Source organism: Zingiber officinale, chromosome 1B, assembly GCF_018446385.1.
Source record: "Zingiber officinale cultivar Zhangliang chromosome 1B, Zo_v1.1, whole genome shotgun sequence".
In the NCBI taxonomy this organism is placed as follows: Eukaryota; Viridiplantae; Streptophyta; class Magnoliopsida; order Zingiberales; family Zingiberaceae; genus Zingiber; species Zingiber officinale.
Window position 1 is genome coordinate 74,403,790 of NC_055986.1, and position 15,165 is coordinate 74,418,954.

General features: G+C 32.2%; 1 protein-coding gene across 1 annotated transcript in view; it reads left to right on the forward strand.

Annotated features, from left to right (window-relative positions):
• Positions 1-1,400: 1,400 nt before the first annotated feature.
• The window catches only part of LOC121967792, a 33,733-nt gene continuing 19,968 nt past the window's right edge, over positions 1,401-15,165 (forward strand). The window contains exons 1-5 of the mRNA XM_042518245.1: positions 1,401-1,577; positions 1,708-1,758; positions 1,851-1,902; positions 2,475-2,533; positions 4,165-4,210. Of these exons, the coding sequence (XP_042374179.1) occupies positions 1,512-1,577; positions 1,708-1,758; positions 1,851-1,902; positions 2,475-2,533; positions 4,165-4,210 (274 nt within the window). The 5' untranslated portion in view covers positions 1,401-1,511. The remainder of the gene's footprint in view (positions 1,578-1,707; positions 1,759-1,850; positions 1,903-2,474; positions 2,534-4,164; positions 4,211-15,165) is intronic.

The window sequence follows — 15,165 nt, forward strand, 5'->3', positions numbered from 1 at the left end:
AACCTTATGTTTGGTTAATGGGAATGAAATCAAGATTTTAGAATGAAACCCAAAAACTTGGGTATTGATGAAACACCTATTCCCTTGGGTTTTGATAGAAATGAGAATGAAAATTAAGTTTTAGGCAAAAATACCTTTAATATATTTTTCAAATTTTCTTTCATTTCACTTTCTTTCTCCTTATTCTCTCTCATCATACTTTCTCTCTTCTCATTCTCTCATCATACTTTCTCTCTCCTCATTTTCTCATTATATTTATCTCTCAAGATACTTTTTCTCTCATTATTCTCTCTCATCACACATTCTATACCATTTCTCCCTGTATTCTCTCTCATCACACACTCTTTCTCTTCATTCTTTTCCATCATGCTTCTCTTTTATCACACTTTCTCTCCTATTACATACTCTCTTCTTATTTTTTCATCACACTTTCTCTCTTATTATACTTTCTCTCCTCTCAATTTCTCCTACCATACTTTCTCTCCTTATTTTTTTCATCACACTTTTCCTCTCTTCATTCTCTCCCATCACACTCTTTCTCCTCATTTTCTCTCCTCATAATTTCTCTCTCTTCATTTTCCCCATCACATTTTCTCTCTCATCACACTTCCTCTCTCATCACCCTCTCTCATCATACTTTCTCTCTTCTTAATCTCTTTTCATTTTCTTTCATCACACCTCTTCTTATTTTCTCTCATCATATTTTTTCTCTCATCAATTTCTCTTATCACGCTCTCTCTCCTATCACGCTCTCTCTCACCACACTTTCGCTCTCTTCATTTTTTTACATTCAACTTTCTCTCCCATCTAATTTTTTTCTCTTATTTTTCTTTAAAGATATATATTTTTTAATTCAGATTGAAAATATCTAACTAACCAAACGCCACCTAAATCTTTTACTAATCTTATCAAAATGTGGAACCGCCACATCAGCGGCCCCCCTAGAGCCGGTCCAACGGATATGGAGGGAGGTAAATGCAGGTACACAGGTGGAAAGTGCATAGCGGAGACGTTAACCCCAGGCAGTGACACCCCGGGGATCGACCCCTGGACCTTTCAGCCACAGAACCATGCACTCCCCATCTGTGCTACGCCCTGGGGACTTTACTAATCTTATCAAAAGCTTTTGTTATCTAAAGAGAGTGGCAATGGCAAACTTCCACGCCTTTACCAGCCGAGATAACCCCGTGGGACTTTGTTATCTAAAGAGAGAGAGAGAGAGAGAGAGAGAGAGAGAGAGAGAGAGAGGGGGGACTAGAGTTCTAACATGAGCGATGTCCTTTTTGATAATACTTTACGAAGGTGCCTTTAAAAATAACGATACTAAGGGTCTCTTTTTGACATTTTCCCTTTACCTTTTTAATCCAAAACATGGAGGCGGATTATTAAAAATCGTGGAAATTTCCGTGGCCAATTCGAGAAGTGCGTGCAAGGGTTCTAGCGAGGTGGCTAGAAGCGTGCGGCTTTTACAGCGTTTCTTGAAGCTAAAGATTTTGGAGGTCGATTTAGCGATGGGAGATCCCAATCCTTCGAATCAGCGATGCCGTCTTTGCTTGGGTCCTCTCTCCAAGGATATGGTCAGTGTTAAATTTCATTCTTTCAATATGCGAGTCGTAATTAATTGTTGCTTCCTTCCTCATCATCGAATTCTTTATTCTTTCAAAAAAAAAATGCTCTATGATGATTCTTTGATATATTTGATGGAAGAAAACGAACCGTTGGACTGTGGCCCCGTTGATACGAGATAGCTTTTCAATGGTGATTCCTCAAAACTGTCGCTCCTTCATAAACTGGCGTACTTTTTGTTGCAGAGAAATTAATCATTGTTTTCTTTTATTTGTTACTGTTAGATTGGCACTGCTGTTGGTGGAATTGCAAGTGCATTTTATGGCTTTAACCATGGTACCATTGCAAGTCCCTCAAGCCGCTTTTTTTTTTCCTCTTCTTATTTTCCATATTTTTGTAAGTTTGTTTGATAAAGATTCTTTTGTGTAAGCGTCCTAGCCGTTTCCTGTTTTATTTGTCTATTTCAGCATATTAGGAGGGCTCTGCTCCTTTTCTTTTCAAAAGCTGCAATAGTTAATACTTCGCAAATATTGAACTTAGTGATCTTAAGATAACATTTAATTTTTCCTGTGGAAGTTCCATATTAACATCTGTTTCTTTTTAATGAAACATCCATGAGCATGCTGTTTCGTAACGAGCCCTTAATTTTGTTTTTGAAATTTTACAATCTCAATCAACCTCTATATTCAATAAAACATCATGGTTTTCAGTTTGACCTTTATTACTACTAAATCATTATTTTTAGATAACGGACTTTAACCATATTTGAAAATTACTGTCACACGGTGTCTTTTTTCTTATCATTATTTTTAAATTCTTTTGGTCTGCAAATAATAATTTTTTCTTCATAATTATTTAACATTATCTTTTCATTCTTATAATGCATTTCCTTTCCTTCAACTTTTCAGCCATGCCTATTGTTAGGAGGATGGTCACTGGGCCAATGTGGTTACACTTTTTTATTGGTGTAAGTACCTCTGTGTCATATTTTAATGCATGTTTCTAATTCTTCCCTTTTGACGTAAGAATTATTGATTATAGCTTTGTGTTTTCTGTTCTTTTATGTTAGAAAAATCAGAACTTATACTCTTTGTTCTTAGATGTTTTATGATACTTTTTCACTAATTATAGGAAATTTAATTTTGTGAAATCGATGCTGTTTGGTTTCCTAGAGAAATAATTTTGTAGGAATACTGTGGTAAATTGTCTATATTTGGTCCTTTCTGAATTAACATTGAAAACATATCTCCTTAGAATTTTCTCCAATGGTGCTGTTTTCCATTGTCATAATTGTTATTTTACTCAGTCAGCTACTTGCGACAATTTAGCTACCGTCTTTGTTTGCATATTTTAACTAACAACTGGATCTTCCTGCTGAAAGTCAAATAAACACCTTGAGCCAAAATGAATCACCTGATTATGAATGCATAAGAAGCAAATGAGAAAATTCTTAGAGCCTCAAGGACTGAGATTCAAACCAATAGCATCAATACCATGCCTACACAAGAATGCAAAGTACAACAAGATAAAGGAGGGACCCAGAACAAATATCTAGGCAGAACTAAATCAGAGCTGTCCAGTCAAAGTTAATAATGGTCCTGAAAAATTGTGTTATGCTTTAGGAAAGTCTTTCAGAATCTCTTATGGTATTCAGTTGTCTCTTAGGCTAAAAGAATAAATTCATGAGACTGTTGCACATGTTATACTTTTTGGATTTGAGTCTTTGAAAGTTAGTGATCTGTAAAAGAAGTTAATATAATAGAGATTAATACTAAGATGGGGTGATGAGAAAGAACAAAAGAATTTCTACTATTCTCGAGCAATTACGTGTAGCTCCAATAAGTATAGAAAAATGTTGAGATGGAATGGACATGTTGAAATAATTATAGATTTTACGATTACATAAGCTGAATTGAATAAACTTGCGGTGCAAGGGAGAGAGGGAGACCAAAGAATCCTCAGTATTAAAAGTAATATGAGAGACTTGAATATTACTGTACACGAGTTGAATCAGATTATGTTAATGGTGCAAAACATAGTAATTAAAAGTAATAGACTTGAATGTTATTGGTGATATAATCTCAGACGCATAGAGTTCAATATATGCTTACCCCTCCTAATTTGGCGGGTCTAGCATATTTTGATGATGATGACCACTTGAGGGAATATTACTGATTTTCATGGAAGCAAATATAAAACAACTACTGTATATATGTACTATTGTTCGCATTGGCTGCAATCACTTCTTTATTCATTTATTTTTCATCTTGTCTATTGGATTCAATCGTTGTTATGCCTCATTTGTTTCCTTTGTAAGTGCTTTAAGATAAGCCAAAAGCATTGACCTGAATTTCATCAATTATCTTTTTTTTCCCCTTATTTTTTCAAAAAGAAACCCCTCTTCCATCCTTTCTAATGCATTGCCATTCAAACAAAAATTATATATCCTTTTTAATGTTAAAACATCCCGATGTTGTAGCTGTTTTAGAGTTAATTTGGTTAGTAAGTGCATAGAAATAACTTAAAAGTGATGGTTTTTGTTGATCATCCATTTAGTTAATGTCTCATTTGTTGTTGATGTCATCTTTTCCCTTTCAGGCTCCACCTGTAATTGTTTTCTCATCGGCTTGTGCTGGATTGGCAGGTTAGATTATCTTTCTTTAAAACTTCTACTCTTCCATCCTCCTTTCAAGTTATGTGATCATTTCTCTTGGTCACCATGGCATGTATATGGACTATATGTCACAGTAGATACAGACATACTGTTATACCAATTCTTTGCTAACTAGATTGTGTGGTGAACTTATATTCTCCTAATTTTAAGTCCTACAACCACTAATAGCACACAGCAGTTAGGATTCATATTGTAAGTCCAAAGTATGATATATGTGTTTATGAATTTTGTATAGATGAACTTTGTCTTGCATAATCTATTCCAAATAGATGGTCATCAACCTTGCAACCTATGCATCCAACATGCATCTTTCAGAGCGTTTGTTTAAATTCTCCATGGTCATCTATGAGTAATTTTTCTGATTAGCCTACAGTTCAAACTGTGTCTTTTTAGAGTTTATATGCACATCAGTACATATAAATGCATTTTCTTGGTTCTTTGAAACTTATCCTGTACATGAATTTAGAATTGACTGTATTCCCTAAAATATGGTCACTTTGAAGAAAACTCATGTTCGTTAGTTGCCTGCTTCACTTTGCTTCAATGCATTTTCGATCATCAATCAAACTATATTTGTTTGTTTGTGCTCTGTACATCCACGTAACTAACTGATATCAACTGTGGTTCACTTGGACCTAGTCATTCAGATTGTTTTGATTATTAGAGACATACATAGTTTGAAGAAGAACAATTTAGCGAGATAAATTACTATGACATGATGTCTGAGAAAGACTAGGAGAAATTCATTGGCAAGCTTATGGGATTATTGAGCTTTGTCTTGTACAGGACAAGAAATATTCTGTTATGATGGAGAGTTGATCATGGAGTTGTTAAAGTTGTGCGCTGTGTGTGTTGGGAATCAATTATGTTAAAGAGACTCTTTAGCTTTTCATACAGTCTAACTAATTCTGTGATAACATATTTGAATGTTCATAAGAATCGTATTCATCCACAAAATATAGACATAAAAGTTAATGAAGATAATTTTTTTTCCCGAAGTGTATTATTATTTCACTATTGCCTCATTGTATGGAAAGATGATTAAGTTTGACAATGATCATTAGATTTGGTTGGAGAGGCTCTTTGGCTTTTCATACAAGTCCATCATATTCTGTGATAACATATTTGAATGTTCATAAGATTCGTATTCATCAACAAAATATAGACCCAAAAGTTAATGAAGATAATCATTTCTGTGAATTTTTTTCCTGAAGTGTATTATTATCTCACTATTGCCTCATTGTATGGAAAAATGATTTAATTTGACAATGATCATCAGATTTGGGTTAATAGTGAGTTTTAATAGAAAGGCAAACAAGTTAACTGGAACTTGAATGTGGAACCTGTATTGAAAGAAGAAGATGGCAATACAACTTCTGCAAGAGCGACAAGTCTTATTACAAGAAGAGAGATATGCCTACAAATAACTTCTGCAAGAGCGACAAGTCTTATTACAAGAAGAGAGATATGCCTACAAATTGAAAGGCTTCTGCAAAGGATAGATGTGCCTATTGTTCCAATAATGGCATTGGAAAGATTGTCCAAAGCCAATGAATAATATAAACAATAATGCAAATGTTGAAGATGGTAAAAGAAAATCTTATTTCTTGCTACTTTAGTGGTATTAACCTTGATGAATTTGGTGGTTTCTTTTACCCATGTTCCCACTAAGGACGGGTTGAAGGGGACAAAGATAACTAATAATATTTCATGAGAAACAAGAGTAATCAGAGAAACTTGCATGAAGATGCATAAATCTTTTGAGGCATGAAGGACCATGAGATGCTTCATGCTTAATAGATGCGCATAATTCGTGCTTTATTGAAGATGGTTGTTGTATAATGTTTAATTGGATTTGAGTAGATATTACTGTGCAATGGTGCTCCGGGGTGTAAATGAGCCAAGACGCTCGTGAGCTATTCGAAACTTGATTCGGTAAAAGCTCATTTGAGCTCGTTTAGTGAGGCTCGTTAAGATAAACAAACCAAACTCAAGCTTCACAATATTTGGCTCGTTAGCTCGTGAACATGTTCGTTAAGCTCATGAATCAACTTTTAAATAAAAAAAATAACAGTTTTGATATTGAATTTATAGATTTTACACTCTACTTATGAAAAACATAGACAAATATATTAAATTTATTTATTAGAATAAAATTATAAATTTTAACAAGAATATTATAATTTTTTAAAAATATATAATTTAGTTTTTAATGAATATTTAAATTTATAATTTATATTTATTAAGCTCGTTTAGGCTCGATAAAAGCTCGAATAAGCTCGTGAGCCATGAATATATTCGTTAAATAAAGCTCGAGCTCGACTTGATTATAAACGAGCCAAACTCAAACATCCAAGAGTTCGGTTCGGCTCGGCTCGATTACACCCCTAATGGTGCTCAACTAGTCAAGCCATCTTAATAGTATAATACCCTTGGTTGTACGTGGTAGGTATACCAATGGAGGAATGGTTGTTGAACTTGTAGGAATATAGATGGTTTGGCTAGAGGGGAGAGGTGAATAACCTTTGTAGTTCTTACTCATGTTTGTGATCTATAAGACAAGTTAATCGTAGCGATAACACAGAGATAAGAAAGCAAACCACAACACTAAGATTTAATATGGTTCACCCCCCTTATAAGTTGCTACATCCATGGCCTAGGTCCTCAAATAACCATTAAACTTTTCTCCTTTCTCGGTAAGGTTCTAGAGGTGGAAAAACCTCTTACAAGCACACTTCTTATAATAGATGAAGGTTGAGTGCACAAGAAGATGAGAGCAAAGGAAGGAAACTCTCAAGCAAAGCTCTAAAACAAGTACCCAAATATTCATATATTCATAGTAGTTAGTTTCAAGGTTTAAAATCTCGACCCGTGCCAAGGTTTCGATTTCATACCAGAACGATATGGTTTTGGTATCGTATTGTGTCGTGTCGATCTTGTTTCGGTATTTTTTTATTTATATATAGTAATTATTAGATAAATATGTTTATTATGTATAATTTAAAAATAAGTTGTATATTAATTTTATATAAATTCTCAATTATTGAACAACTTAATATTGTTAGAAAAAAATAGTTAAATATAATTTTCTTTTTTTTAAAACATCTATCAATAACTTGAATTAAAATTGATACATCATAATATGTTATCTTACTAATACCAAAAGGAGAGGCGTGAATCAGATGGAAGCATTGACTTTTGTAACATTGTGTTTAGGTCAACTCCATAGTTCTCCAATGCCCAAATTAAATAATCATCGCATGACATGCAATATTGATATTGATTTCTCCACATGTCCATCAACGTGTCTAGATTCATCACTAATGTTGGATTTGAACTGGTACTACAGAAATCAAAACGGGTACAGGTACAAGCACAGGATAAGGATAAACATACGCCCCCGAGCTTTGGTATGATGGATCACCATATGATGCATTAGAGTTATAATAAGAAGGTTGCGAGTATGATGAACTTCGACCAGAATCAATTTCAGCTAAACTCTCTCGCATATCTTAATAATTATGTGCTTTCTTTTGCTTGTCACCCTTATATCGACATTGATATTGAATAGCACTATTTCTAGCTCCATGATCATAATCTTGAATTGCATGTGTGTAATCTATCTCACATGTCCATGGCTCCGGTGCTAAAGTAGGGGAAATATAATTTTTACTATTAGATGCATCACTACTGTCATCACTTCCATAAGTACTTGCGCTGTTATCGACATCACTATCCTCATTTCGAACTTATCGTCAGACTACAGTGTCAGAAGGTGATGATGTTTCATCACTGTCATCATGTTCTTGCTCATCAATTGCATCGAGTGGATTTTTTTTTCTAATTCTCAATTGACCCATTCCCGTAAAAGCAGGAGGTTTATATTTTTATTTCTTTTTAGTAAAAATTGCAGGAGTTTTACCTTTGTCTTTATCTATGGACTTTGGTTAGGTTTGGGGTTGAGATGTTTGAGAACGTCTGACCGAGATCCAGAAAATCAAAATTCTTGATCAAAAGCTTCGTCATCATCTTCTTCCTCATAGATATCTTCTCTAGCTTGTATTTTTTCAATATGTTAAGTAAGAAATTGAGATGGTCATGGTGGGTCTCCTGCTTTATCAATTAACGGATTCTCAACCTCAACAGCGCTCCACCAATCTATCATTGGATCATTCTCAGTTTGGACAAATCCAATATCAAATGAGTCTACATCACTATACCCTTGTTCTTCATTCTCTTTTGTTATTGCTCTTAGATGAAGACATATATTATAATGAACGTAGACCATCTTCTTCAAGCGACGATAAAAAAGACGATTTCGTACTTTGCATGAATGAGGGAGCAAATTGACCAATTTCTTTCACAACCACTTGAAGACGTTCGTACTGTAATTTTTTTCACATTTGGAGCTGATCCTCTATATTATAACTACCACGATAAATAAAAATAAAATTAAAATAGTACTTATATTTGTTGACAATAATTAGTAATAATTTTTACTACATTTACGTGCATCCATTTTATATCTGCATACACTGCAATAGGATTGCTAAAAGAATCATATGTCTCTCGAAATAATCGACTTTTATTAATAGTCTCAGCAATTGATTCTCTATTTGTATGTAGTTTTTGATATTACATGTCGTCACTAATAAATCATCATTTATTTCAAGATTATAACAGTATTGATATGCCGGATTGAAATAATAAGCTACAATAATTAAACATATATAATTATTAATAACAATATTAAAAATTCGTTGTTATTAAAAAATACGTACCGGCGAAATGAATATATTTTCCCATTTGATCATCCCATCTTGTAGTGATTATATCAATGTAATTTGATACTTGATTGGTGATTATAGGCGCCTCTTAATTTCCTCTTTTGCTTCATGAATTATGCGATAAACGTTGCCCATTTGTAGCTTCTTCTCCGTATCGACTTTATGTAGAACAACGTGCAATGATTCTACTGCTATAAAAATATCTACAATATAGTCCCAAAATCAGACAAATATAATAATTTTTTGCACCTCCTTACTTTCGGTCGTGTTAGAATATCGAGATGCTTCCTAATCCTCAAAAGAGAATATGACCTTCAATCTGACTTTTTTTTGATTCAACAATTTTAACAGAAGAAAGTAAGTGGCAAACCTAGTCACTCTTGGTTGCAGAATCTCCCCATCAATAAATTTTCTCATTAATCCATGAACCCAATGATGATTATAAAGGAATTTTGTTAAAGATTGATCTTTTTTCACTACCTTCTTCACTATATCGAGCGTACCGATATTTGCCATCATCAAATCGACACAGTGTGCTGCGCATGATGTTCAAAATAATATTTGATACTTTTGCTCTAATAACTCTCCAACCCTCTTAAAGTTGACACCATTATTTGTAATCACCTGTACTATATGTTCTGCACCTATCTCTTGAACTACACTATCCATTAAACGATATATGTAGGGTGCATCATGATAGTCTGTTGTTGCATTAATAAATTTAATATTTATCTGTGTAGGTCCTGTCTAACCGTCACACATCAACATAACCCCATATAAGCTCTATTGATTTTTTGCATGATAGGATCCAAGTCTTGATCTCCTCCACTTGTTCATCTAAATATGGACTAACAATTTCATATATAGTCGGAGGTTGAATATCAGGACTAGATTTTTAGATGTTGGACATTATGCTATGGTAGTATTGTTGTTTGCTGCATTAGGAGGAATATGATTAAAGTGAAAAAAATTTAGCAATATTTTTACTGATTGATTTCTTCTCTTTTGAATATGCATCATCAATCCTAGTCTGTTTGCTAGCTTGGTCTAGGAATGCTAGTGGATTAATAACAGCAATATCAATTGCATGTCTTCATCCCACATAAGGAAAAAAACGATCAATATCACCTTATGTTGAAGTAATATGAACACTTGCACTCCTTCCTAATATTGTTGCAGTAGTTGAGCCACTTCCACTAGCACCAGAGCTACTTTTATGTCGTATATTTTGCTCATAGTCATATTGAGTTCGAGTGCACTTAGAGCTGCTAAAAAGTTTTCGTCATTTGGAACTTCACCATGACCTTCAAATTCATCATAGATTGGTTCTTTAGAGCTTCGGCTATCAACAAGTTCATGTTGTCGTTGTTGTTTATATTTTAATGTTTTTTTGCCATCAAGTTCCTTTTTCATTGCACGACGAACTTCTTGAGAAACTTTTGGACAATTAGACACATCCGCATATCCACCAGTAAGATGTTGTTTTAGGTGTGTGACTTCACCGCCACGTCCAATCATATCGCAATGCAAACATTGCCAATGGAATTGACTTTTTAATCGGCGTGCATGTTTCCAAGATGGATCATGAGATTGCTATTTTGGTGTCATTACCTATGCATTATAAAAAATTAAGAATAATACACAGTTCCAAGTAATGGTCATCATTTTATAACGTCAAGAATATATTTATCATTGTAAACTTACAAATTCAGTATATAAAATATAAAGAGCAACTTCTTGAAATTTGAAACAATCTCCTAAAAATATTATTTGAACTTTCTTAATTTAGAATAATCAGAACTGTACACGATTATAAATGTTTTATTAGGAATCATAAACTTAACAGTATACTTTTATCAAAACTTCTAAAATAAAGGGCATGTAATATTTCGTAGACAAATGAAGTAAAGACATTTAAGACAAAAAATATATATGACAAATAAACACTAAGACAAAAATATATATTTCATATGTTTAAGACAAAAATATATATTTCATATGTTCAAGAAACAAGAATTTGAAAAGTAAAAAGTTAAATATGTTAATATTTATGATCCAAATTTCAAATTAATTCTAAGATAAAAAATATTATCTATAATAAATATATAAATTAACACAAAGATGTTACTTTACATATAATAATTATACAAATTAATTAATTATTAATTTAAATAATATAAATTTTAAATAGTAAAAAATATCAATTAAATAGTAAAAAATCTAAAATAATAAAAATATAAGAATATAAATTTAATTTATTAGAATTTTTTTAGATTTTTAAAAAAAATTTTAAATTTTTTTTAGAGTTATAGAATATAAATCTGAATTATTATAATTTTTTTAGAATTTTTAAATCAAATTTAAAATAATAAAAAATATTAGAATATATCTGAATTTTTATAATTTGTTTAGAATTTTTAAATAAAATTTAAAATAATAAAAAAATATTAGAATATAAATTAGATTTATTATAATTTTTGAAAAAAATTTAAATACAATTTAAAACATTAAAAAATAATTTGTTCGAATATTAATTAAAAATTTAATTTTAAATATATTTTTTCTATATTTTATTGGGATAATTTAATTAGGTTTTATAAAAACATGTTTGAAATATCACACATATCTTGTGAATTGTATAAATTAATTAAATCTAAAATATAATTTTCTCACAGCAGCGGGCAGCGGCGGATCACGGGGTTCAATGGCGCTGAATGTGTCGTGGGATGCTTTCGGCGTCGTCGGTGGCGTCCAGGGATGATTCCGGCACCGTTGGATGATTCCGATGCCAAAGGCATCGTGGGATGCTTCCGGTGCCTCCGGTGGCGTTCAGCGATGCTTCCGGCGCTACCGGTGGTGTCTAGTGACTCCTCCGACGCCGCTTGCGATGCATCCGAGACGGACGCTGGCGAATAGGGGAAATCATGCCAAAAAAATTAAACGATTGAGATTAAACAAATGTATAAATCATGCAAAAAAATTAAAGGAGTTGACAATTTGTTCCTTTGGAAGGAATCAGAAGTGAAAAACCTGTTTTGCTTCCATCATGAGGAGAGACTAGTGCTGGAAGCTCATGGTGTTAGTTTGCATCACCGAAAATAAGAAGCAGAAACAAGAAGAGGAGAGAGTGTTGGAAACTTATGTTAGGGAGTCGTGAGGTGATTGGATGCTGCCAAATGGGATACATGTTGCTGAAGAGGAGAAATATAGTCATGGTTTTGTTGAGTCAGGTGATGATTAGTCACTGAAGAGAAGAGGGTATTGATGAGGGCATGAGGGAAAGGTTAAGAGAGGTGGAAATTGAAGAGTTTAATATGGTTTCAATTAATTAAAATTTTATTTTAATATGTCAAGTTATTGATAACTTTTATCATTCTAATAATTCTAATATGGATTTGGTTGGATAGATGGGTAGGGAACTACCAGTACATCTTCTAATAATTTAGTTTTATATTAATAATTATAAATTAAAACTGTGTTGGTAGGAATTCAATAAATTGGAATTGTTTATAATTTAGTCTATTATCAGTTAAAAACTTTTCGGATAACTAATTGAAAAGTAGTAGGAAAAGAAGCAACACTTACACATGGTGTTCATCTATCTATTAAAGCTTATGACAGTCCCGAGGGAAATTTTATGGAGAATTTTAGAAAAAAAAATGTATTAGCATAACATATGTTGAAATAATTAAGGATATATATATATGAAAAAGTAATGACAAGAGCGAAGAGTCTAGGTGTATTAACCAAAGTGTCTTCTATAAAGATTGGGTTATAATAAGGATCAACTCTAAGTTCTTATTTTTTACACTTATCATGAATGAACTTACTAGACACACCCAAGACAAGTTATCATCGTGTATGTTGTTTCCAGATAATATTGTTTTGATAGGTGAGACACATGAAGAAGCCAAACCTAAGTTTGAATTTTGGTGGGAAACACAAGAAGTGAAAATTTTAGGTTTAATAAAAACTGAATATATGAAATTTAAGTTTAGTAATATTAGACATTGTAAGACAATTGTTAAGATAAGAGATGACAAGTGATATAAGAGTTCTAAGTATTTAGGATTGTTTTTACAAAAGAATAGATGGGTTGAGAGATGTCTTACATAGAATATAATAGATGGTTGAAATGGAGGAGAGCGTTAGATATTTTTTTTTTGACCGTAAAGTGTCTCTAAAAGTTCAAGGGGTGTTCTACAAAAAATAGCAGTTAGATTATATAAAGCTGAATGCTAGATTATTACTCGAGCATATGAGTAAAAGATAAGAATTGTAGAAATGAGGATATCAAGGTGGATGTTCAAACATACGAGAATGGACAAATAAGAAATTTAAAAAAATAGAGAGAATGTCGAGGTTGCGTTTATTAAGGGAAAACTCCGAGACATTTAAGATGGTTCAAATATGTACTTAGATACTGATAAATGCTTTAGTTAGACGATGTGAAAATATGACAAATACATACATTACATGAGGAAGACTAAAGTACATGAGGAAGACTAAAGAAACTTGGTTAACAATGATAAAATATGATAAAATTATTTAAATATAAGATGATGAATAATAGGAGATAGAGCACAATAGGATAGGAGGATCCATTGCCGACCACACTTAGAAGTTTATTTAAATATATATTTGGTTGTTGTTGTTGTATTAGTTAAAATTGTTCTTAAGTTTAAACTAATAAGATGGTACTTGAGAGGGATTTATATGTCAAAATAGTAATAACTTCTATAATTGTTTTTTTAACATAATGGGATTTTAGTTTTTCTATTAATAACTATGATATATAATTTAATTTCAAATTAACAAAACAAATTGTCTTATTCTTTTAAAAATCTTTTTTACTTTTTTATTTCATTTTTCTTAATGATTCATTGATTCTTATCCAAATTAGTACTCAAGCTTTGGGAATGGATGTTATGGACATCGAAACCAATTTTGACAACAGTTTAGAAAAGTGTAATATGGATATGGTATGAGGAGATCAATCTCTATAGCAGTCAATTTAGGTCAACTTCCAAAATTAAATAAAAATTGTGTAAATGGATATATGCTAAAAAGAAAAGTAGATTCAAGGCTAGACTTATGACATAGGGATGTATATAGAAAGGTGTTGACAGTCACGTACAAAATGGTCTAGTTGGATCATATTGTCTTGATGAGGTTGACAAAACTTTAAAGTTAGATTTATATTGGATTAACATTTTAGGTCTAGTGAGATACTAGAGGGGGTGAGTAGCATAATCAAAACTATTTTGAAAATTGAGTTATCTAAATGCAGTGAAAATGAAATATTTACAAGTTCTTTGAAAAATACGGTGGAAATAAAGAAAATTCAAAAGAAATAAGATGTTTTCAAAAATTCTTAAAAATACAAATATATGTTTGAGGAAAATATAATGGAAATATTGAAATAAATATATTTTTATGAATAATGAAAATCTAATTAGAAAAGAAAGATAAATATAAGTATTTATATTGTTCATAACTCTTTTCCGTGACCTCGCATTGGGGGGAGCTTCGTGCACTAGGTTTCCCCTTATAACCCTAGTTCCTACTCCACGACTTGTGGACTTGTAAGGTTAGTTGCCCCGCGAAAATTGACTATTTTTTTCTTTTTTGGAAATCTTATGAAAGTGGAGAAACTTTTTACAAAAATTTGCATATATGAAAAATAGAAGATGAAAACTTTATACTCAAAACCAAAATAAGACTAGCAATTATAATTAGTAAAAATGGATAACTGTGAAAGATGAAAGAACTTAAATGAAGAGCATCATCTTTGCTGTAGATGGAGCATTTGTTGCTATTTCTTGAATGTATATGATTGTGGATGTTTTGGTCAAGTTGCCTTTGGTACTAGAATGAGATTGATCACCATCATAACTTTATCCATGGTGATTGTTGCTTGATTTATACTGGCTCTAACCGACTGTTTCTTTATCACGAGATGATTGTTGTAATTTTAGTCGACTTGACTAGATTAGACTGCAACAAGTCTAGTTCACTTCGATTTGGACTTATTTCTATGTTATTAGGCAACTCTTCTGCTGTAGTAGTTAATTGAACTAGATATATTCATTATCGACTCCTTAAATCATGATTGCATCATTTGTTGGCTATGTCATC